This window comes from Bombina bombina, chromosome 11, assembly GCF_027579735.1.
Source record: "Bombina bombina isolate aBomBom1 chromosome 11, aBomBom1.pri, whole genome shotgun sequence".
NCBI lineage: Eukaryota > Metazoa > Chordata > Amphibia > Anura > Bombinatoridae > Bombina > Bombina bombina.
Genome location: NC_069509.1, coordinates 124696869 through 124720782, shown reverse-complemented (window position 1 = coordinate 124720782; position 23914 = coordinate 124696869). Strand labels below are relative to the sequence as shown.

The following is a 23914-nucleotide window of genomic DNA, read 5'->3' as shown; positions in this document are numbered from 1 at the left end:
GTCCTGGGGCAAGCATCCTGAATGGCTGCATAAAGTCTCTTTACAGTGGGGTGTGAATACTTGGGAAATTTAAGGTAAAATTAAATATCTTCCTTTTTTACATAGATATGTTTATGTGATATTTTCTAGTCAGCTTTTTACAGCTATACTGCATCACTTTCATGTGCTTCCACATTTGGGTATCATGCCTTTAATCGTTTGTTGAAGGAGCAGCAATTCCATACTGGTAGCTAGCTGAACACATAAGGTGAGACAAAGACAAAAGGCATATGTGTGTAGCCACCTATTTAGAGTAAGCTTTTCAACAAAGGATACCAACAAAAGTATTTTTTTTTCTTTTCATAAAAAACAGAGGAAAAACATTTTTTTGTCTTTAACAAAGCAGCAAATTGCTGTTTATGTGTTAGGAAATAATGCATGTTGTCTGCCTTTAAAGGAAAATTCATTTGAAAATAAAATGCTGAGAAAAAGTTCAGAGAAGGGCCACAAAGCTAATAAGGGACACGGATAATTTAAGCTATGAGGAAAGGTTAGCCAAACTGGGTCTGTTCTCTCTATTTACAGACATATATATACACATATTAACACATAAATACATATGTACACATATATGGAAGTGCAGTATACACCAATTTTCATTTAACTGCATGTAATAGATACTACTATAAAGAATGATATGCAGAGATACGGATCTAAAAATCGAGTATAAAACTGTTTAAAAAGTTACTTAGAAGCTCCCAGTTTAGCTCTGTTAAAAATGTAGCTGGAACATCCATTGCAAGTGGGAAATATCAGACACTCCCCCTCCCCCTGCATATGAAAATACCCTTAACACAAACAGGAGCAAGCAGAAGTATGTATACATCAGTATTCTCCTAAAACTTTGGGGCTTGGTTAGGAGTCTGAAAATCAGAGCAATGATATTTAAAAATAATAAAAAAAAAACAATCTGTATAGGCTATATAAATGGATTACCTACAAAACATTTATGCAAAGAAAAATCTAGTGTATAATGTCCCTTTAAGTAGATGAAAACATGTCAAAGCATATTTATGCAATATTCCAATGTAACTAAAGTGTTATAGTATGCATCTACTGTAAATATTTATAGCTATAATATCACATATATATATATATATATATATATATATATATATATATATATATATATTTTGCTCTAATTGGGGGGAGGGGTTTGTTTGTTAAAGTGTATATATTCACTGTTTGTTTGATTCACTTGCTGTCTGAGGAAGGGGATATATTATCTTCGAAACGTCACATTTGATAAATAAAATTTATACAAAAAGTCCAGTGAGTGCAAGTCTTTTTGTTCCTGTATATATATATATATATATATATATATATATATATATATACATACATACATATATATATATATACACATACATATATATACATACACACATTGTACAAAAAAAAATCATCAGATACCTGTATGTGTAGAAATATGTATTTATGAATAAATAGAACATTCTGTTATGTGTAGAAAATTGGAATGTGAAATATGAATATTTTCATGAGAATAGGCCATCGGTTTTGTTGCGAGAGTTGGGTGTTAGGTTTTTTCCACTTTTTTTTTTTCTCCATTGACTTCTATGGGGGATGCGTGGGGGATCATTTGCGCTCATTGGGTTAGCGCGCAAGTGAAAACAGTTTACTTTCAACTCATAATACGAGCGCAATCTGACGCACGCTAAAAAACTATCGCAAGTGTATGCTCTGTCTGAATCACAAAATAATTTTTGGGTTTCATATCCCTTTAATGTCCATTTAGCTCTAGGCTAACCAGAAGTCGGATGGTCCCTGTTTGGAGGCGCTGTCCCAGTGTCCCACCTGATTGTTCATTCTGTCCCGGCCGTAGGGTTGCCACCCAGTCGGTGCCAAAATGAGTAAAATACCGGCAATGCAAAAGCTGTTTTTTTTATTATTCTAACTGTGCGCAGTCTGTGCGGCAAGACTTGCTGGTAAGGATACCTTGCTGAAGTTACTAATGTTACTACCAATGTACTGTAACTGTGGTATCTACACTTGCCCACCCGTCTTGACCATGCCGCTGGCAGAGTAGTTTGCTTTGGCCGCACTTAACTACCCATGTTCCCTATGGTATATCAAACTGCTCCCTATGGTGCTGATTGCGTAGCTCCTTTAACCCCTTAAGGACCAATGACGGAATTATTCCGTCATGAAACAATTGAGCAAACTGAAGCTGTGTCCTTAAGGGGTTAATTGTACCCGTGCATCTGTAAATGTGTTACTACTTTTAGTAAGAGGGGTGGGGGTGGTAACTGAAATACAGACGACAGTGAGCACTCTAACTCAGTAACTTGTGCAGTGTTGCTCAAAGTTTTGAAGTTCTACACTCTAAGATACCTACGTGTGAAATAAACGTCCACTTTACTCATAAAGTGAAAAATTATATACTGTATTTGCGCTGCAGCCCGTTAAAGTGAATGTACATTTTTATGATAAAGTGTCTGTCTTTTAAAAATTCGATTAAAAACAGGGACACTTTAATTCATTTAAATTTCACTTGTGTTGTGAAAATACTTACCTTTTAATCTTGACAGCCGCTGCATCGCATCCTCCGCCCATTGCAAAGCCTCTTCCTGGGTCTAAAATGAGGAATCCGGCATCCTCCAATCACGGCGTTGAATCAGACACTGATTCCCCCAGGGGGGGGAGCCGTGATTGGAGGATGACCGATCCGTTATTTATGACGTAGGAAGAGGCTTGCGACGACCGGGGGAAGCTGCAGCGGCTGTCAGGAATAAAAGGTAAGTATTTTCACAACACGAGTGAAATGTAAATTTTGATGAATTAAAGTGCCCCTGTTTTTAATTGAATTTTTAAAAAACGGGCACTTTAGCATCAAAATTTACATTCGCTTTAAGTAACATTATTTTAGTTTGCCACCCTGTTCTCATTTTCATGTCTTGAAGGGATTGTTTTTTTCACATGTGTATCTGAAAAGGTTTACCAATTTGCACAAGCATTGTGTTTATTTTGTATAACAAATTGGGATGTATTTATCTCTAACTGGAAAATGAGTTCGGTCGGCAATCACCACGCCCCCTTGACCACGCCCCCACTGGCACCGCGCCAGGTGGTCCCAGTTCACCTCTAAACATTATGGTTAGCCTAGCTATCTGCCAAGTTTTGTTTTCATTCTGGCTGCGTATCTTTGCTTCTGAGGTGTATGAAAATCCCAGTGACAACCTAGCCTTGTTACTTATATTCTTTAGTTTGTTTCTTTTGTCTTTACATTTAGAGCTAAATTACAAGTGGAGCGCTAATTTATTGCATTACAACTGGCTCTTTAATGCTACTGTGAGCTCGAAGTAGTAATTAGCTCTCAGAAAATTAACCAGAGATGAGATCTTTAGTTAATTTTCTAAAAGTGCCCCAAAATAGAGCAACTTTTAGTTTTTTTTTTTAAAAGAAATTAGGATTCCCCCCCGCCCCCAGAAAAAAACAACTGTAAAAGGCAGTTTTTAGGGGTTAAAACCGGCAGTGAAAACTGCCTTTGCATTGTGGTCTATAGAAACTGTGTGTTCCCTGTAAACATATATGTATATGCTTATATATATTTATGAAAAGGTAATTACGATCTTTACGGTAGTAATGAGCAAGGAGAGGAGGAATATGTAATATAAAACTTCGATTTATTGAATCATTTTAAAAGCAGTAACAAAACACAGCAATTCAGTAGTTACAGCTGTAACTACTGAATTGCTGTGTTTTGATACTGCTTTTAAAATGATTCAATAAATCGAAGTTTTATATTACATATTCCTCCTCTCCTTGCTCATTACTACCGTAAAGATCGTAATTACCTTTTTGGAAGTCTTTTCTGCATTAGCTGCTGCTTTGGGGGTGTGGAGGATCCCCACGATCTTATTGGTTCAGTCGTGCTGGATGACGTATTGCCGGCTTTGGAACGAGGCTTTCCACTACACAGGGAAGTTTGGCATTACACGCCATAACCAAAGTGCTTGAGAATTACACACTGTCAGAGGAGGATTACATTGCGGCACAGTCCGTACTCCCGGTAACAAGCGGAGGAAGTGGTAAGCCTTATGTTCTTATATATTTTCACTGCACTTGGAACTAACATTTTCTTGAACTTTCGTCTATACCCCATTTGTGAACCCGCGATTGTGGGACTCTAATGAGAGTGTTACTTGTGGGGCTAATTACAAGTAGGATACTGTGTGTGACCGCATATGTGGAACCCTAGATTGGGGAATGCACACAGGATAACTACATATTAACCGAAATACACATTGAATAACTAACAAATTTGGACATTATATATATTTATGTATTAATATGTGTATGCATGTATATACACATATTAACACACATATATATATATATATATATATATATATATATATATATAAGCATATACATAAATATTTAAAATTGCTGCCCATCGCTGCGCTACTTACCCCCTGCGCTGCGCTTAGGTTCAGATGCCGTGTATGACGGCAGCAGAACGAGGCTCCCATTGGAGCTTATAGAAGCGTGCTCTTGTGAGCACAATGCTTTTGTGCAGTTGAACCTAACTCGTTATACCAGTGCACATTTGCGTTCGTTGGAAAACCAAAGTGGAGCGCAAATATTGCTTAAGCGAAAGCGATATTTTGCCCTCCACTTGTAATCTAGCCCCTAGAGTTTTCTAATTCAGTTTTGCTAAACTAGTCGGTATATACAATGCTTTTGATATATGATTGCAAACATTTTGAAATGAGAGGCATAGTTTGAAAACAAGGATTAGTTTCATAATAAAATGTTCTAACAAATGTAACAACTATAAAATAAAGTACTTTTAATACAAAAGGACAACAACAAAAACATTCTAGGACATTTCAGAAAGCAGAATTTACAAATAGGTTCAGTTCAGAAGCAGTTAGATTTTCTGCTAGACAGACGCCCTCCAGTGGTACATCTTGGTAACACAGCAATTTCTAGCATCTTTTTATTTCTATTTCTGCCTATAAATCCAATTAACAAGTTGCATAGAAGGGAAAACAAATACAGCCAAAATGCTGGTTCACTTTATAAAATTGCTAACAATTCACAAGGGAAAGCAGTAGTACACAGTGGTTCGAGTTTCTTTCCCTATTACATCATAGCCTGGGGAAGATCTATTTGTCAAGCACATTTAAAAACAGCAATTACTGTGAAAACAATGTTGTGTAATGTAGATAGCTTTTTTTAAAAGGGACAGTTCAATGTAAAATAGTTTTTCCCAATGTGTCCCTAAGACTTGTTATAGCAACTGCAGCGTATAAAATGTATGAGAAATTGCTCGTTTATGTTTATTTTTGCAAAATAAATAGCTGGATTTGCTCTTTGAGACCAAAGCCCATCAAAATAGGCTTGGCTTGCCGACAGATCAGATCTCATTATCTTATCACTCAAAATTGTCTCAGTACAATACTTAGAAAGAACAATTGAAAATGAACATTTTAGCGCTTTATCTCTTCCACCTCCCAATGTGAGTGTAATTCTGCTGGCTGTGTTTACATAATTACTCAATAGCCAATACCTAGGAATAGAAACTTTCAGTATATGTAGGGATACTACAGGCTAAATACCAAAACTAAAGGCTAAGGAGCTATTTGTAAACAAGTTAATACACTCCAGCAGGAAAAAAAAATGAATCACTGGGAACAAATTAAAGGAGAGAAAGTTTTTGCGTAAACTGTCCCTTTAACAACGCGATCAAATCTAACCCAAAAAAATATTATGAGCTAAATAAAGTTTTTTGTTTTGTTTTGTTTTTTTTATTCAGCTATAAAGTGTGCAGCCTTCTCCTCCTTTTGTCATTGTTTTTTTGGGGGAAAGCCCAGGTAGATTGCACCCTATTTCTAAATAAGGACTCTAGTAGTAAAAGGACAGTAAACACATCGTAATTACAAGACATTTCTGTTGTGTTGCTATAAAAAACATATCAGCCAAGTCTTATAGGGACAAAATGTTTCTGTCATGATTCAGATAGAGAATATCATTATAAACAACTTTCCAAATTGCTTCTATTAGCAAATTTGTTTCATTCTTTTGGTGTCCTTTGTTAACAGAGCAATAATGTACTACTAGGAGCTATCTGAACACAGTGGGTGAGCCAATAAATAGGAGGCATATATGTGCAGCCACCAATCAGCAGCTAACTCCCAATAGTACATCGCTGCTCTTGCACTTACCTAGCTATGCTTTTGAACAAACTATATATAAAAAAAAAAAAGCAAATTAGATAGTACTACCAGGTACTACATCACATATTACTTCGCTCAGCGTACTCTGTTGACATAGTACCTACGCCCAGCACATGTTGCAGTCCCCGCTGTCAGCTTAGTGGGAGCTGCAACCAGGGGGCAGAAGACATCTGCCTTCATATGGTAAGGAAGCACCTATCATGCTCCCTTTATTATATGAAGTAAGATCGCCCAATTGTTAGAGATTGACACTGCCTGTGTCGCGCTCTGTAACGATCGTCCGTTGGTGCCGAGTAGGAGTTAAGGAGGGATGCGGGTGGGCAGCCCAGCGGGGGAGGGAGGGGCTAGGTTCCCTACATTACAGAAAATTATTTTGAAGGGAGAGGGAAGGAGAGGGCCCTACACTACGGTAAATTATTTTGAAGGGAGAGGGAAGGATAGGGTCCCACACTATGGAAAAAAAGTGATCTTGAAAGGGGGAGGGGGTCCCTACACTACAGAAAAAAAAGATATTACATATAAAATAAATTTTAAAAAAATAAAAATAAGAATAATAAATAATTGAAATAAGGAGGCAGTCTTCAGAGGCTTAGATACAAGGTAATTACAGAGGTAAAATGTGTATTAATATAACCATGTTGGTTATACAAAACTGGGGAATCGGTAATAAAGGGATTATCTATCTTTTTAAACAATAACCATTTTCAAGTAGCCTGTCCCTTTAAGAATCCAATCAGGGTGCTTCTCCTAATACTTAAAAGGGAGTGTGTGTCTGGCAAGCGCAGACACAACCACTTTATTTCCTTCCTCAGTTTAAGAAAGTTTACTACAAAATCTTGCAAGTTTATGGTGAAATCCCACGAGATCACAGTAAAGCAAAGTGTGAACTCAGCACTGATGATGCCGATTGGATTTTTTTTTCACCATATAGATGGCAGTAAAAATAGTAGCTCCGGATCACAGCGCACTTACATCTGGTAAACTGATTAGGTAAAATATATCTTCCTTTTTTTACATAGAGATGTTCATGAAATATTTTTTAGGCCGCTTTTTATAGTTATGCTGCAACACTTTCAGGTGATTTAGTATATGGGTAACATGTCCCTTGAACATTTTCAATAAAGATTTTCGGGGGGGGGGGGGGGGGAATGGGAAAAAAAAATATATCTGCAGTCTTATAAATCTATCCAGTCAGAAAGCAGTTTCCAATATTTAGAAATAGATCTCAAAATGTTTTTTTGTTTTTTTTGTTTTATTTTTTAAATTTCTTTATTGGTGAAGCATGAGATTATGCAGATACAACACAGACAAACAAAAAACAATGTTAACATTTCATGGGAATACAATTATAACTATTCAAAGGTATCTGGGGGTCGATCCGATAAAAATCGTCGCCCGCAAAAGCCGGCGACGCCAATATTTACGCTGGTTTGGTATCACATATACGGCGTAACCTAGAAGTTACGCGCGTATATTTCTGCCGTCGCCCGTAGTTTTTTGGGCCATAGGCAGGTATACCAAACCAGCGCAGTTTGGTATCCAATATGCAGCGTAAGGACTTACGTGGCGAAAATGGAGAAATCTTACTCCATTTTCACCTCGCCACAAAAAGCAGCCGTAAGAAGCCTTACGCTGACTATTGGAGCCCCGTAAATCCCTAAACTAACTAGAAAAGAAACCTAACACATGCGCAATGTCTATCTACCCGTCACCCGCGATCTGCTAAATAAAACCTAGCACCTAACGCATGCGCAATGTCTATCTACCTGTCAACCACGATCCCCCCGAAATCCCTAATAAAGTTATTAACCCCTAAAACCGCCGCTCCCGGACCCCGCCGCCATCTACATAAACTAACCCCCTACTTTGAGCCCCTAAAACCGCCGCCATCTACCTTATCTATCCCCTAATCTGACCCCTTACACCCCCGCCACCTATATAAAAATTATTAACCCCCTAATCTAATCCCCCTATACCGCCGCCAGCTATATTAATATTATTAACCCCTAATGTAAGCCCCTTACACCGCCGCCATCTCTATTAAAATGATTAACCCCTAATTTAATCTACCTACCCCGCCGCCAGCTATATTATCTATATTAACCCTAAATACATTATAGTTAATATAGGTATTACATTATATATATTAACTATATTAACCCTAATTATATTAGGGTTAATATAGTTACTATAGTATTTATATTAACTATATTAACTCTATCCAACCCTAACACCCCTAACTAAATTTATATTAAATTAATCTAATTCATATTATAAACTAAAATATTCCTATTTAAATCTAAATACTTACCTATAAAATAAACCCTAAGATAGCTACAATATAATTAATAATTACATTGTAGCTATGTTAGGGTTAATATTTATTTTACAGGTAAATTGTTAATTATTTTAACTAGGTATAATAGCTATTAAATAGTTATTAACTATTTAATATCTACCTAGTTAAAATAATTACCCAATTACCTGTAAAATAAATCCTAACCTAAGTTACAAATACACCTACACTATCAATAAATTAAATAAACTACAAATATCTATCTAAAAATACAATTAAATAAACTAAACTACAAAAAAAAAAAAACACTAAATTACAAAAAATAAAAAAAAAGATTACAAGATTTTTAAGCTAATTACACCTATTCTAAGCCCCCTAATAAAATAATAAAGCCCCCCAAAATTAAAAAAAGTTCAAAGCTCTTTACCTTACCAGCCCTTAAAAGGGCCTTTTGTGGGGGCATGCCCCAAAGAATTCAGCTCTTTTGCATTTAAAAACATATACAATACCCCCCCCCATTACAACCCACCACCCACATACCCCTATTCTAAACCCACCCAAACCCCCCTTAAAAAAGCCTAACACTACCCCCCTGAAGATCTCCCTACCTTGTCTTCACCACACCGGGCCGAACTCCTAATCCGATCCGGGCGATGTCTTGCTCCAAGCGTCAAAGAAGAATTCTTCCTCCGGCGATGTCTTCCTCCAAGCGGCAAAGAAGAATTCTTCCTCCCGGCGACGTCTTCCTCCAAGCGGCAGCAAAGTCTTCTTCCTTCCGGCAACATCTTCCATGAAGCGGCATCTTCAATCTTCTTTCTTCGCTCCGCCACCGCGGAGCATCCATCCCGGCCGACGACTGAACGACAAATGAGGTACCTTTAAATGACGTCATCCAAGATGGCGTCCGCCGAATTCCGATTGGCTGATAGGATTCTATCAGCCAATCGGAATTAAGTTAGAAAAATCTGATTGGCTGATTGAATCAGCCAATCAGATTCAAGTTCAATCCGATTGGCTGATTGGTTCAGCCAATCGGATTGAACTTGAATCTGATTGGCTGATTCAATCAGCCAATCAGATTTTTCTAACTTAATTCCGATTGGCTGATAGAATCCTATCAGCCAATCGGAATTCGGCGGATGCCATCTTGGATGACGTCATTTAAAGGTACCTCATTCGTCGTTCAGTCGTCGGCCGGGATGGATGCTCCGCGGTGGCGGAACGAAGAAAGAAGATTGAAGATGCCGCTTCATGGAAGATGTTGCCGGAAGGAAGAAGACTTTGCTGCCGCTTGGAGGAAGACGTCGCCGGGAGGAAGAATTCTTCTTTGCCGCTTGGAGGAAGACATTGCCGGAGGAAGAATTCTTCTTTGCCGCTTGGAGCAAGACATCGCCCGGATCGGATTAGGAGTTCGGCCCGGTGTGGTGAAGACAAGGTAGGGAGATCTTCAGGGGGGTAGTGTTAGGCTTTTTTAAGGGGGGTTTGGGTGGGTTTAGAATAGGGGTATGTGGGTGGTGGGTTGTAATGGGGGGGTATTGTATATGTTTTTAAATGCAAAAGAGCTGAATTCTTTGGGGCATGCCCCCACAAAAGGCTGGTAAGGTAAAGAGCTTTGAACTTTTTTTAATTTAGAATAGGGCAGGGATTTTATTTTATTTGGGGGGGCTTTATTATTTTATTAGGGGGCTTAGAATAGGTGTAATTAGCTTAAAAATCTTGTAATCTTTTTTTTATTTTTTGTAATTTAGTGTTTGGTTTTTTTTGTAATTTAGTTTAGTTTATTTAATTGTATTTTTAGATAGATATTTGTAGTTTATTTAATTTATTGATAGTGTAGGTGTATTTGTAACTTAGGTTAGGATTTATTTTACAGGTAATTGGGTAATTATTTTAACTAGGTAGATATTAAATAGGTAATAACTATTTAATAGCTATTAGACCTAGTTAAAATAATTAACAATTTACCTGTAAAATAAATATAAACCCTAACATAGCTATAATGTAATTATTAATTATATTGTAGCTATCTTAGGGTTTATTTTATAGGTAAGTATTTAGATTTAAATAGGAATATTTTAATTAATAATATTAATATTAGATTTATTTTAATAAGAGTTTAGTTAGGATGTTAGAGTTAGATAGGGTTATTATACTTAATATATATATAATTATAATAACGATATTAACTATATGAACCCTAGTATAATTAGGGTTAATATAGTTAATATATATAATATAACTATATTAACCCTGAAATATTTCAGTTATCTATCTTCGCGGATGATCTTCTAATATGTGTATCAGATCCAAACTCTCAAATTAATGAAGTGATCTCTCAGTTAGAGATATACGGAAAGATCTCAGGATATAAAATAAACTTTTCCAAGTCTAGTATTTTATGGCTTAAAAAACCAAAAACAAATATGGTTCACCCATTTGTAGAAACAGATACATTAAAGTATCTAGGTATATATTTATCCCCTTCTCCTCAAAATTGGTATAGGGATAACACAGTATATGTTTTAAATCACTGTATAGAGAAGCTTAAAAACTGGGTAGACCTGCCACTCTCCCTTTCAGGAAGAGTGGCAGCGTATAAGATGTTTATCCTCCCAAAGATACTCTACACCCAGGGCAGCCATCAGGGGGTGACAGGGGTGACTCCTGTCAGGGGCCCAATGGGCTAGGGGGGGCCCCATGAGGCAAGAACTAAAAAAAAAAATTTTTTTTTTTTTTTTTTTTTAAATTTTGGCAGCCACCAGTGGGTACTACAGCAGAGTGCTAATTGAGCATGGGAAATGTTATTACAAAGAGTAAAGTATTAGCATTTGAGAGGATTTCTGATTGCGCACTAAACCACTATGCACAGTGTGAGACAGACTTGGCACTTTGTACAGTGTGTGCCTGAGTCAGTCGGCTGATCACTTTCATTTGCAGAGGAGGTAGTAGTAATTACTTAGCAAATGTTTTTTATTTCTTTGTGCAATTTAAGATTGTAACTTCAGTGTGGTAGTAGTTGTATGGTGGGGCCAGGACTCCAAAAAAATAAAAAAAAATTTAGCAGCAGTGTATTTATGATTATTTGACAATGCTGTAGAAATTCTATATTTAAAACCATGCAGAAATGTTTCCTCCTCAATACACAAATGATATATATTACATTCCAGTTTACTGCCCCTTTATGCAAGGACTTTTCAGATACAAGGAGGCATTTTATCTAAGATTTTTACATCTGCATAACATGTTATACTCTCAGACTAAGATTGCTCAGTGTTTGAAATGAGACAGGTTAACTTAAAACTGTTCAGTTTACACTACAGCTGACTTAATTTTGAAATGCATACCAACAAGCTTAAATCCTGCATTTAACCAGATCTAATGGTATGAGTACCACAGCTTATAGTTCCACCAAGACTATATAGAGTACAGCATTTTCAAAATCCACAAGTACAGCTGACAGATGGGAACATGTGTACACTATATTTGAAGTGGTGCTCTTGGTTGGGGAAAATATCAGACAAACATATGTCAACCTTCTAAAAGTACTTTTCTTCATCTAGCCATCTACCCAGCTCATTAATGTACAATTTTGAATTCACAGAATTATTTTTGTTTGCACATTTACAAATATGATTCTTTAAAAAGTGATCTCTTAATTTCTGCATTTTTTTTTATCATGCATGTCACACACTGTGGATTTAGGGGATGCAAGGTACATAAATGTTTCCTCCTGTGAGTGTTTCTGTGGGTGTGTGTGTTTATGTCTTTGTGCTTTGGCTTGTGTCTCTATGAGTGTGTATGTATTTTTTTTATGTGGGTCTCTCTGTGAGGGTGGGTGTGTATGTCTTTGTGCATTTTCTGTGGATGTCTGTGAGGGTGTGTGCATATGTCTTTGAGCTTTTTCTATGGGTGTCTCTGTGAGGGTGGGCATGTGTTTGTCTTTTTGTATTTTCTCTGGATGCCTCTGTGAGGGTGGGTGTGTATGTCTTTGTGCATTTTCTGTGGATGTCTGTGAGGGTGTGTGCATATGTCTTTGAGCTTTTTCTATGGGTGTCTCTGTGAGGGTGGGCATGTGTTTATCTTTGTGTATTTTCTCTGGATGCCTCTGTGAGGGTGGGTGTGTATGTCTGTGTTTTCTGTGGATGTCTCTGTGAGGGTGTGTGTGTGTGTATGTATGTCTGTGTTTTCTGTGGATGTCTCTATGAGGGTGTGTATTTTCTGTGGGTGTCTCTGTGAGGGTGTGTGTATGTCTTTGTGTGTTTTCTGTGGATGTCTCAGTCAGGGTGTGTGTATGTCTTTCTGTGTTTTATGTGGTTGTCTCTCTGTGTGTGTATGTCTTTGTGTGTTTTCTGTGGGTGTCTCTCTGTGTGTGTGTGTGTGTGTGTATGTCTTTGTGTGTTTTCTGAGGCTGTCTCTGTTGGTGTTTCCTTGGGTGTATGTGCAAGTTTGAGTTTGTGTGTGTGTGTCCACTGTCTGTTCCTTTTTAGGGCATTTTGACCTTACTACTGATTATTCACATCTTTCTACAGACTTTGAGACTAATGAGACCTTTCCGGAAGTCACTAATCTACCATTTAACCTTTAAATTATTGTTTAGGCAGTTCAGGGCCCTTCCTTTCAGCCACTGCATGCTGTTGTCATCATTTATTTGGCATCTTCCTTTACAAAAAGATAATCAGAACTCCATATTTTGTTTTCTAAATCTCCTTTTTTTACAAAACTGTAGTTTACCTCATTACTTGTCAGGTCAATGTAAACAAGTGCTGAGTGTCTGTTTAGTTGTCTGTGTCTGAGTTTCTTTGCGTGTCTTCTAGAGTGTCTATATGTGAATCCTTATTTGTGAGTGTATGTTTCAGTGTATGTTACTACCTTTACAACATTTCCAAGTTTAAATAGACACTTAAGATTAAAGTGCATATACGTTTCAGTCACTTGGTCAAAAATTGCACATGTCAAAGGAGGGGGGGCCCTGATCAATGGTTAAGTCAGGGGCCCCAAAATTTCTAGTGGCGGCCCTGTCTACACCTTGCGTATGTTTCCCTTATTAATTAAACAACATGATCTAAATAAGTTCACGAAAGCCCTTCGATATTTTATCTGGCGAGGCAGGAGACCCAGAATTAAGATGGATAAACTATATCTACCCTTTATTAGCGGGGGCTTAGCATTGCCCAATTTGTTACTATACAACTATGCCACCCTACTGCGGTTCCCACTAGATTGGATTTTCCATTCTAATACCTATACAAATTGTTCATTAGATAGAAGACTATGTAAATCATTGGCATTAGAATTTGTTTTGTATGCATCTAACAAAGAAAGAGGGAGGGAAATATATCAACACCCTATGTTGAAAGACATTCTGGCTGCTTGGACTGCAGCTATGAAAATTATATCAATAAAAAAGAAAGCGTATTCCAGATGGGTACCATTAGTGGGGAACTCCCAATTTATTCCGGGCCTAAATTATTCAATATTTCAGCGTTGGGGAGACTGTGGAGTATCCAACTTAGGACATTTATGTAACTGGAAGACTAAGCAAATACTTAAATTTGAGGAAATTCAAAGGCTTTATCAAATTCCGGGTAAGGATAGATTTTATTTTATACAAGCAAAACATTATTTAAAGTCATTTCTTTACCAGGACTCTGATTCATTCTTTCAGCCTCATCCTCTTTTGGACCATCCCAAAATCAGGCAGAGGCCACTCTCAGTTATCTACGAAATACTTCTAAATGGCTTTAAGTCAAGGCAACTAGAAGATCTTTATAATAAATGGGAAAATAGTATACCTATCTGTAGAGAAGATAAAACCATACAAACTAGTTTTGGGACAATATATAAATTGGAGAACTCAATGGCAGGAAGGGAATCGCATTTCAGACTTATGCACCAAGATTATTTAACTCCGAATAGAGTTTGTAAATGGAATAAAGGGGTGGAGAATAAGTGTATTAAATGCTCAAAAACTAACCCAGATTTACTCCACTTGATATATGAGTGCCCTAAACAACTTCAATTATGGTCGAAAGTGAGTTTTTGGCTTTCTAGCATACTAAAACTAGATATTAAACTATCAGCAGTAAACATTTTCTTCCTTACACATTCTCCTTTATGGGAGGGAAATAACAGATTTGTACATAAAATGATAATAAAAGCAAGATCATTGATCTTTTCCTGCTGGATCGATAGGTACTCTCCAAATGTTAGTCAACTTAAGAAAGCAATGTTGAAAGAAGGCATTCTTGAAGCATATGACTATAAAAAGTTTTGCCCTTTTAAGGCAGATAAATTTTTTAATGTTTGGGGTCCATTTATTAAATCTATGGGAAATGACTATACGAATCACATTAATGGAATTATTAGTATCCCCCAACCATCTGGAGAGGGGGAGAGAGGGCATTGAGAGGAGCTGTGAGGAATTGAGAGGAATTCTATTAATATGGGGGGGAGAGGGGGGGAAGAGAAACCTCTCCCCTCCCTTCCCCCCCCCTTTTTTTTTTTCCACAAAACGCCTCCCTAGACATAGTGATAAATAACCTATTCAAGAACTACCTCCTTGGTCAATGCTAGGACTAAGGAAAAACGTATCTTTTCTTTTTGGGAAAGAAATGAATGTGCAGTTTAAATGCTTCTTTCTTGTAAAAGGTCTTCCCTTTCTTGTTCTTCCTTTTATATACGAGATGTAAAGCAATTGCGTACCTGAACTTTGTATTTTTGATATAAGAAAATAATAAAAATTAAAAAAAAAAAAAAACTATATTAACCCTAATATAATTAGGGTTAATATAGTTAATATAGCTGGCGGCGGTGTAGGGGGATTAGATTAGGGGTTAATACATTTATTATAGGTGGCCGCGGTGTAGGGGGATGTAGATTGTAGGCAAAAGAGCAGTTTACTTTGTGACAAAGCCCCGCCAAAAGCCCTTTTAAGGGCTGGCAAAAGAGCTGTTACTTTGGGGCATGGCCTGCAAAAAGCCCTTTTAAGGGCTGGCAAAAGAGCTGTTACTTTGGGGCAATGCCACGCAAAAAGCCCTTTTCAGGGCTATTTGTAGGGTTAGACTTAGGTTTAGTGGTAGGGATAGTTTAGTATTTTAGGGGTTAAATAATTTAATATAGATGGCGGCGGGGTAGGGGGATTAGATTAGGGGTTAATAATTTTAAAATAGTGGCGGGGTAGGGGCTCACTTTAGGGGGTAGGTAAGGTAGATGGCGGCGGTGTTAGGGGCTCACTTTAGGGGGTTATAGATTTAATATAGCTGGCGGCGGTTTAGGGGTTAATAACTTTATTAGGTAGCGGCGGGCTCTGGGAGCGGCGGTTTAGGGGTTAATACATATTTTATTGTTAGGCTAGTGAGGGGGGATAGCGGATAGAGGGTTAGACGTGTCGGGCTATGTTAGGGAGGCGTGTTAGACAGTGCGGGTGTTTTAGACTTTAGTCAGGTTTTATAGGCGCCGGCAGTTTCTAACGTGCCGCAAGTCACTGGCGACGCCAGAAATTTGTACTTGCGCAGATTTCTGGACATCGCTGGTTTGTCAGACTTACGGCACGTTAGCATCTGACGGCGACTTATATAGGATAGCTCGAGTTGCGAGCTGAAACTGCGGGCGACGCCAGTTCCCTCGCTTGCGCCGCAAACTGCGATCTATATCGGATCGCGCCCCTGGTATGTATTATGTTAACAAATGAACCATAAACTGTAGGGTAAATTATAATACACCTATTTGATTAATTGAGGTAAATCTTTCCTCACAGCTAAATTCATCTCAAGCTTCATTTTAAACCCCCAAAAAATAATAAAAAAATAAATTAAAAAAAAGGAGAAAGAAGCTTCTTCCCTAGTCTGATCTGGTGTAGAACAAATATAAATGTCTCTTAATGTACATCTCTATAATTAGTCATCCATGTGTGTGTGTGGAAATAGGTCTAAAAGGACCAATTTCATAAAGCTGTTAGAAGACAAAAAGGGGGATAGGATACATTTTTGAATAGGTAGTGAATATGATTTAATAATTGGTAGCCAACCCGTTAAAAATCTTTTCACTTTTTTTTTCTGAGGTTAATTGTGAGTGAAATGATTCATATATGATTTGGAATTGAATTTCTTTAAGAACCTGTAATAGACCCGGGACAGAATTAGCTTTCCAGTTTTTAACTATTAAGTGCCTGACAGTCAATATATTGGTATTCAAAAGTATTTGCCTGGAAGGGTCTATGGTTCTGGAGAGAGACATATGGATACATTATAATATATATTAAACCAATACTCAATGTCTGCCATAATTGATTGATTTTGGGGCAGTACCAGTACATATGGAGTACGTCAGCTTTAGAATTAGTACAACGAGGGCAAACACAAGATTTTGTTGGATACATTTTTGACAATTTGAGCGGGGATAAATATTAATTATTAATGAGTTTCCAATGTGATTCCTTCCAGGTCATTGAGATTTCACATTTGTTCAAAAGAGCAAAACTGTGTTTAATTTTATCGGGATCTATTGATGGAAAGGCAGGTATCCAGATATTACACAATTTATCAAGATATACCAAGCCTTGTTTAGTGAGCATGAGGTCATCATACATAAGAGAAATAGAAGCATTACCAACTATAATTTTTGGATACATATCTTGATATCAGACCACGAGACCAAAGAAGCAGAATCCCAGTTTTGAGAATTAATATAATGCCACAATTGTAGATAGGCAAATAAGTTGTTTTAGGTAGGTCATACTGTTGGAGGAGTAACTCAAAAGATATAATCTGTCCATTTTCAGCCATTATTTAAAGGGAATATATTGAAGACCTCTTTCAGCCCACTCTTTAAACACTATATGATTATTTCCTGGAGAGAACTGTGGGTTGCCTACTATGGGCAGAAAATCTGAAAAACTATAATCAATCTCTAATATTGCACAAAACTTATGCCATGCTAAAATAACATTTTTAATTGAGATAAGACAAGCGACATTGGAAGGTAATTTTTTATATGCACAATGCAGTATAGCTCTCATTGAACACTGAGAAATAATATATGTCTCCATATCCACAGAAGAAACTAACTCGGTATCTGCGATCCAGTCTATAACAATTTTAACCATAGCAGCCCAGTTGTATAACTTAAAATTTGGAAGGGCAAGACTGGCTGCTCCATGTTTTTGCATTAATCTATTTAAAGATATTTGAGATTTCTTATCTTTCCAAATACATTTAGAAAACCATGAAAGAAGCATTCGTAAATCATTAGAAATAAATAGCGGTAGATTTTGAAGCGGATATAATAAGCTTGGGAAAATAATTGTTTTAATTAAATTAATAGAAGCTGAGATGGATAGCGGGAGAGAAGCCCACAATTCCAAATCAACTTTAATTTTTTGAAAAAGAGGTGAAAAATTTAGTTTATACCAATTTTTAGGGTTCTTATGTAATACTATACCTAAATATTTGATAGCATCAACAACTCTGAACGGGTTTCCTTGAAAACTATTTCTGGATTTATTAACCCACATAAGTTGACTTTTATCAAGATTTATTTTATATCCTGAAAAGGAACTAAACTCATCAAGACATTGAAGGGAAGAAGGTATTGATTGACGAGTATTATCTAAGAAAAGTAATAGGTCATCTAAGTCATCTGCTTAGAGCAGTGTTTTTCAACCAGTGTGCCGTGGCACACTAGTGTGCCGTGAGAGATCCTCAGGTGTGCCACGGCAGACTGACAACAGTGTGACATATTTTTTAAACTTTGCTTGTTTTTTACTCCCAGTGCAGAGGTAGTTTGTAGGAGGCATGGCATAACAGCACAATACATACAGTATGTGTGTGTTTGTGTGTAGTATGTGTGTATGTGTATATATATATATATATATATATATTATATATATATATATATATATATATATATATATATATATATATGCTGTATTAGGCTACGTGTGATTTTTTTTAAATTTTGGGATGGTGGTGTGCCACAGGATTTTTTTAATGTAAAAAAGTGTGCCACGGCAAAAAAAAGGTTAAAAATCACTGGCTTAGAGGACATTTTTCAAACAATGTGAACCCATGCTAATTCCTTTTAGGATATCTCTTAAATGAATAGCTAATGGTTCAAGAGTGATGTTAAACAGAAGAGGTGATAATGGGCAACCCTGTCTGGTGCCTCTCCTTAGCGTGATTTTTGGAGAACCAAAAGAAAGGATATTGGGTTGTAATAAATCTTATGGATAAACTGTAGAAATTGGTTCTTGAAACCAAAATTTTCTAATGTCTTAAAGAGATGGCTCCATGAAATAGAATCAGATTTCAAAATGTTTTATATCTATGAATCATTATTTTATATCCAATTATAATACAAAAATAAATAATAAAATCCCCTGTAGACAGGACTTTATTGAACTAACCTTTGGAATCAATTTAGCTTTTTTCACTGGAGTGGTTTCTGATGTACTCTGTGACCTCTTCTTTTTCCCCTCATTTTTCTCTGCTGTTTTGGTCTTGTTCTTTGCCATTCTGTAATAGAAAATATTATTATTATTTATTTATAAAGCGCTAACATATTACGCAGCACTGTAACAAGAGACATGAAACACGCATGCTCTAACAACTTTCTAATTTACCTATATTATATTTTTTTTGTTCCATTTGTATTTTGTTGAAAAGCAGGGACATAAACTCAGGGGCATTCAAGTGTTTGGAGCACTAGATGACACCACTTTTTCTTGTCATGTAGTGCTTCAAACATCTACCTAGCTATCTGTTCAACAAAGAATACCATGGGAATGAAGCAAATTTGATAATAGTAGTAAATTGGAAACTTTAAGTATACAGTTGTGGGATACAATAATTCTGATACTCTATGGATATAAACTGACAATAATGATATTATTATTATACTTTATTTATGAAGCGCCAACATATTCCGCAGCGCTGTCCATGGGTACAATTAATTTAAATAAAACAATGATATAAAACTTGTAAGAGACAGGACAAAATTTACAAACACATACAGGAGGAATTAAGGGCCCTATTCCCATGGGAATTTACAATCTAGAAGGGTAGGAGGTTGAGAAACAGGAGGTGAGGACTGCAAGATTGAGAAAGGTGTTAATGAAGAGTTAGATGAGGGAAATGTTGTTAGGTAAGTGAAATTAATTTATTGTTGAGTTGGGTGGTAGGCATCTCTGAACAAAAAAAGTCTTCAGGGTGCATTTAAAGGAAGAATAGGGCAAAGCCTGACAGCACAAGGGAGAGTGTTCCAGAGGGTAGGTGCTGCACGACAGAAGTCCTGCAGTCTAGCATGGGAAGAGGCGATAGTCTCTGATGCAAGGAGCAGGTCATTGTTGGGTCTTAGTGGGCGGGCTGGAGTACTTGTTTATTAGAGAGGATAGGTAGTGGGGAGCGGCATTGTATGCAAGGGTGAGAATTTTGAATTGAATTCTGCTGTGAATGGGAAGCCAATGAAGGGACTCACAGATAGGTGCAGCAGATACAGAGCAACGGGAAAGGTGGATTAGCCTAGCATTTAGGATCAGGGGTCAACTCCTACAAAAAAAAAAGTGTGGGAACTCACCAAGACATGCACCCCCCCCCTCACAGTTAATATTGTTTTATATATATGCATACACACTGTATGTAAGATATATATATATATATATATTTTAATTATACACTTTGGTTTATGAAAGCAAATTAAAACCAATGAAGGGTTGAATGGTTGCCTTTAGGCCCGAGACTCCTCTGTCACAGAGTCTCACCCACTTAAGGTGCAATAGTCCTATTTCTGCTGAGGGGAGCTAAATAACCCCAGAACAAGACACACAGAAATGTAAGCACCATGTGCTACACACAGTACATGGTGATCACAAAGCAGGACCGCTGACAGGCTTGCATTTAGTGTATTTTAGGAACAGTTACTGTCCATTACTAGAGGATCTCACTATCCCTCCAACCAAACTGTGCTCCAGCTACTCCCACCAGCAGCAGCAGTGTGTAATGAAGCACTTCTGTTCTATGTCCAGAGGGAACTTAGTTACTTCTGAAAAAATAGTGCAGGAACACCGTTCCCATGCGTTCCTGCTTGACTTGAAGCCTGTTTAGGATGGATTGAAGGGGGGGAGAGGCAGGAAAGAGGAAGGCCAGATATATCTCTACCTCCAACCTAAGAGACTGTCTTCTTCTCTATATCAAAACAGATACACCAATCACACATGAGAATGTACCCTTTGTTCTGTTTGAAAAGGAGTATTGCTAATATAAGATGAAAGTAATGAAAAGTTCATCTCTAGTTCAGATACTTAGTATCCAGTTCTCAGGCACAAAGGGCCAAATAAACTGCAATGTTGGGATACTTTAGTGGTAAGGGCCTTAAAGTTACATTGTACTGTATTTTTTCTCCTTTTTAATCCCTTTACACCGTCCTACAATGTTTGTTAACAACCAAGGACGTGCCTGGCACATCCTCTGGGGTTTTAAGCACTGGAAGCGATTGTGATAGCTTCCAGCCGCTTTCAGAGTATTGCAGCGATACTGAGGCCTCCTGCAATACCCTCTGGTAAGCAACCGATGCAGAGAGGTCTGCATCGGCCAGCGATAGTGCAGATCGTTGGTGGTTTGGGAGGGATAGGAGGGAGCGGCCCATCGCTGGAGGACGCGGGACCCCTTACACTACGTAAAGAAGTGGGAAAGAGGGAGAGGGAGATTATAAATGGTAGTAAAATCATCTGGGAGGGGAATGATGGGGGGCAGCTACACTATGGGGGAAAAAAGTTTATTTATAGATTTAAAAAAAATTAACCAAGAGAAATATAGAAACGGTACTGGCAGACAGCTGCCAGTACCTAACATGGCCTCTAATAGGAAGAGGAGGGAGGGTTAGAGAGGTTGGGTGTAAGGGGGGATACTACCCTGCAGAAAATATATAATAAACAAAAACAAAATTGTATTTTTATACTGGAAGACTTTCTGCCAGTACTTAAGATGGTGGTGACCTTTGTGGGGGTGGGGAGGAAAGAGAGCTGTTTGAGAGGGATCAGGGGTGGATTGTCAGGTGTGAAGTTTGATCTCTACACTAAAGCTAAAATTAGCCCTATAAGCTACTGAATTAACCCCTTCACTACTGGGTATAATACAAGTGGGGTGGCGCAGCAGGCAGCATTTAGGGGCCTAATTACCAAAAAGCAATGCCAAAGCAATATATGTCTGCTATTTGTGAACAAAGGGGATCTCAGAGAAGCATTTACAACCATTTGTGCCATAATTACACAAGCTGTTTGTAAATAAGTTTAGTTAGAAACCTAACGTTTGTGAAAAAGTTAACATATATATATATTTTTTTTTATTTGATCGCATTTGGCAGTGAAATGGTGGAATGAAATATAACAAAATGGGCCTAGATCAATACTTCGGGTTGTCTACTAACTAAAAATATATACATGTGAAGAATTATTCAGGGATTCCTGACAGATATCAGTGTTGCAATGTAACCATCGCTAATTATAACAAAAAATGGTTCGGAAATAGCAAAGTGCTACTTGTACTTAGTGCCCTATAACTTGCAAAAAAAACAAAGAACATGTAAACATTGGGAATTTCTAAACTCAGGACAAAATTAGAAACTATTGGCATGGGTGGTTTTTGGTGGTTGTAGATGTCTAACAGATTTGGGGGTCAAAGTTAGAAAAAGTGTGTTTTTTTAAAAATAAATTCATAATATTTTATAAAAAATGTTATAGTAAATTATATGATATGATGAAAATAATGGTATCTTTAGAAAGTCCATTTAATGGCGAGAAAAACAGTATATAATATGTGTGGGTACAGTAAATGAGTAAGAAGAAAATTACAGCTAAACACAAACACGACCGCAGAAATGTAAAAATATCCCTGGTCCTTAACGGTAAAAAAACTAAAAAATGGTCTGGTCACTAAGGGGTTAATGTAGAGAGAGATAAGATTTAGAGGTCTGCTATTTCTGCAGGCTTAAAGGGACATAATACTCATATGCTAAATCACTTGAAACTGATGCAGTATAACTGTAAAAAGCTGACGGGAAAATATCACCTGAGCATCTCTATGTAAAAAAGGAAAATATTTTACCTCACAATCTCCTCACCTCAGCAGAGTAAGTTCTGTGTAAAAAGTTATACACAGCTGTTGCCGAGCTGCAGGTAAAAAAAAAAAAAATTAAAAAAAAATGAAGAAATGAACAGCAGCCAATCAGCATCAGCAGTGCTGAGGTCATGAACTCTTTTACTATGATCTCATGAGATTTGACTTAACTCTCATGAGATTTCATTGTAAACTTCCTTTAAACTGAATAGGGAAACAACATGAGTGTGCATGAGGCTCAACCCCTAAGCTGTCCCAAGACAGACAAACTAATATGCTGCTTAGAAATCCTTTACAATGGGAGGTGGCTACTGAGAAACTTTTGAGGTAAAATATCTTTCTTTTTTACATAGAGATGTTCAGGTGATATTTTCTAGTCAGCTTTTTACAGCTATGCTGCATGACTTTCAAGTGTTTAAACATTTGGGTATTATGGCCCTTTAACCCATTTATATAAGCATGTTCTTGAGAACAATGGATTGGGGCTTCAATCAGCAAAAACTGCTATTTCATATACAAAAATAAACCCAAGTGAGGGAATGATACCTACATTTTTTATCCTGCAGTTACTAAGGAAAGACTAATTTTACAGCACCTTTACCTTTAAGTTGGAAAGGCCTGCTCTAGTGCAGGACTTATGAAATAGGCTTAGGTTTTCATGGTGTGTGGGGGCAGGGTTGGCATTGATAAATAAACAATAAGTGAACTAACCCTTGACTCGTAAAGAAGCACTGCATTGTCTTTATACACCATAATCTTTTTTGCTAAAAGGGATAAATAAAGGTCTGTACGGGTAGGAAGATACACTCATCTCATTAGTTTGAGAGTCCAGTGCATTTCCCGGTTTTGTGTTTAGGGGAAATTACAAAGGCCCTGTGTCACCTTGTGTGTATCACTGTGTGTTTGGTTGAAGGCATGAATTGTGTAGCAGTAGGTTAGGGACCCAGGAACGAGGAGACCTTGACATGGTCCTGGCCAATCACCATTTGACCAAATTGCCAACTAACTCTTCAATTTGCTTTAAAGGGACAGTCAACACTCTACATAAAAGGAACCCATATTTTGTAAACCCAATTGAAGATCCGCCTGCACCGCATCCCTTATTTATTACCTTTGTACTCGTCCTAGTAATTATTCACGTTATATTTAGTATTCAGCTCAAAATATGGCCGCCTAATTCCTCCCCTTTATCCCCCATCTCTATGCCATTTCAGGCACGTTCAATGTAAGTATTGATGACGCTTATCATACGTCATCACGCATGCGCA

General features: G+C 37.3%; 1 protein-coding gene across 1 annotated transcript in view; it reads right to left on the bottom strand.

Annotated features, from left to right (window-relative positions):
• The window catches only part of C11H7orf50 (chromosome 11 C7orf50 homolog), a 1120174-nt gene that overhangs the window by 1078070 nt on the left and 18190 nt on the right, over positions 1–23914 (bottom strand). The window contains exon 2 of the mRNA XM_053694438.1: positions 18941–19049. Within this exon, the coding sequence (XP_053550413.1) occupies positions 18941–19048 (108 nt within the window). The 5' untranslated portion in view covers position 19049. The remainder of the gene's footprint in view (positions 1–18940; positions 19050–23914) is intronic.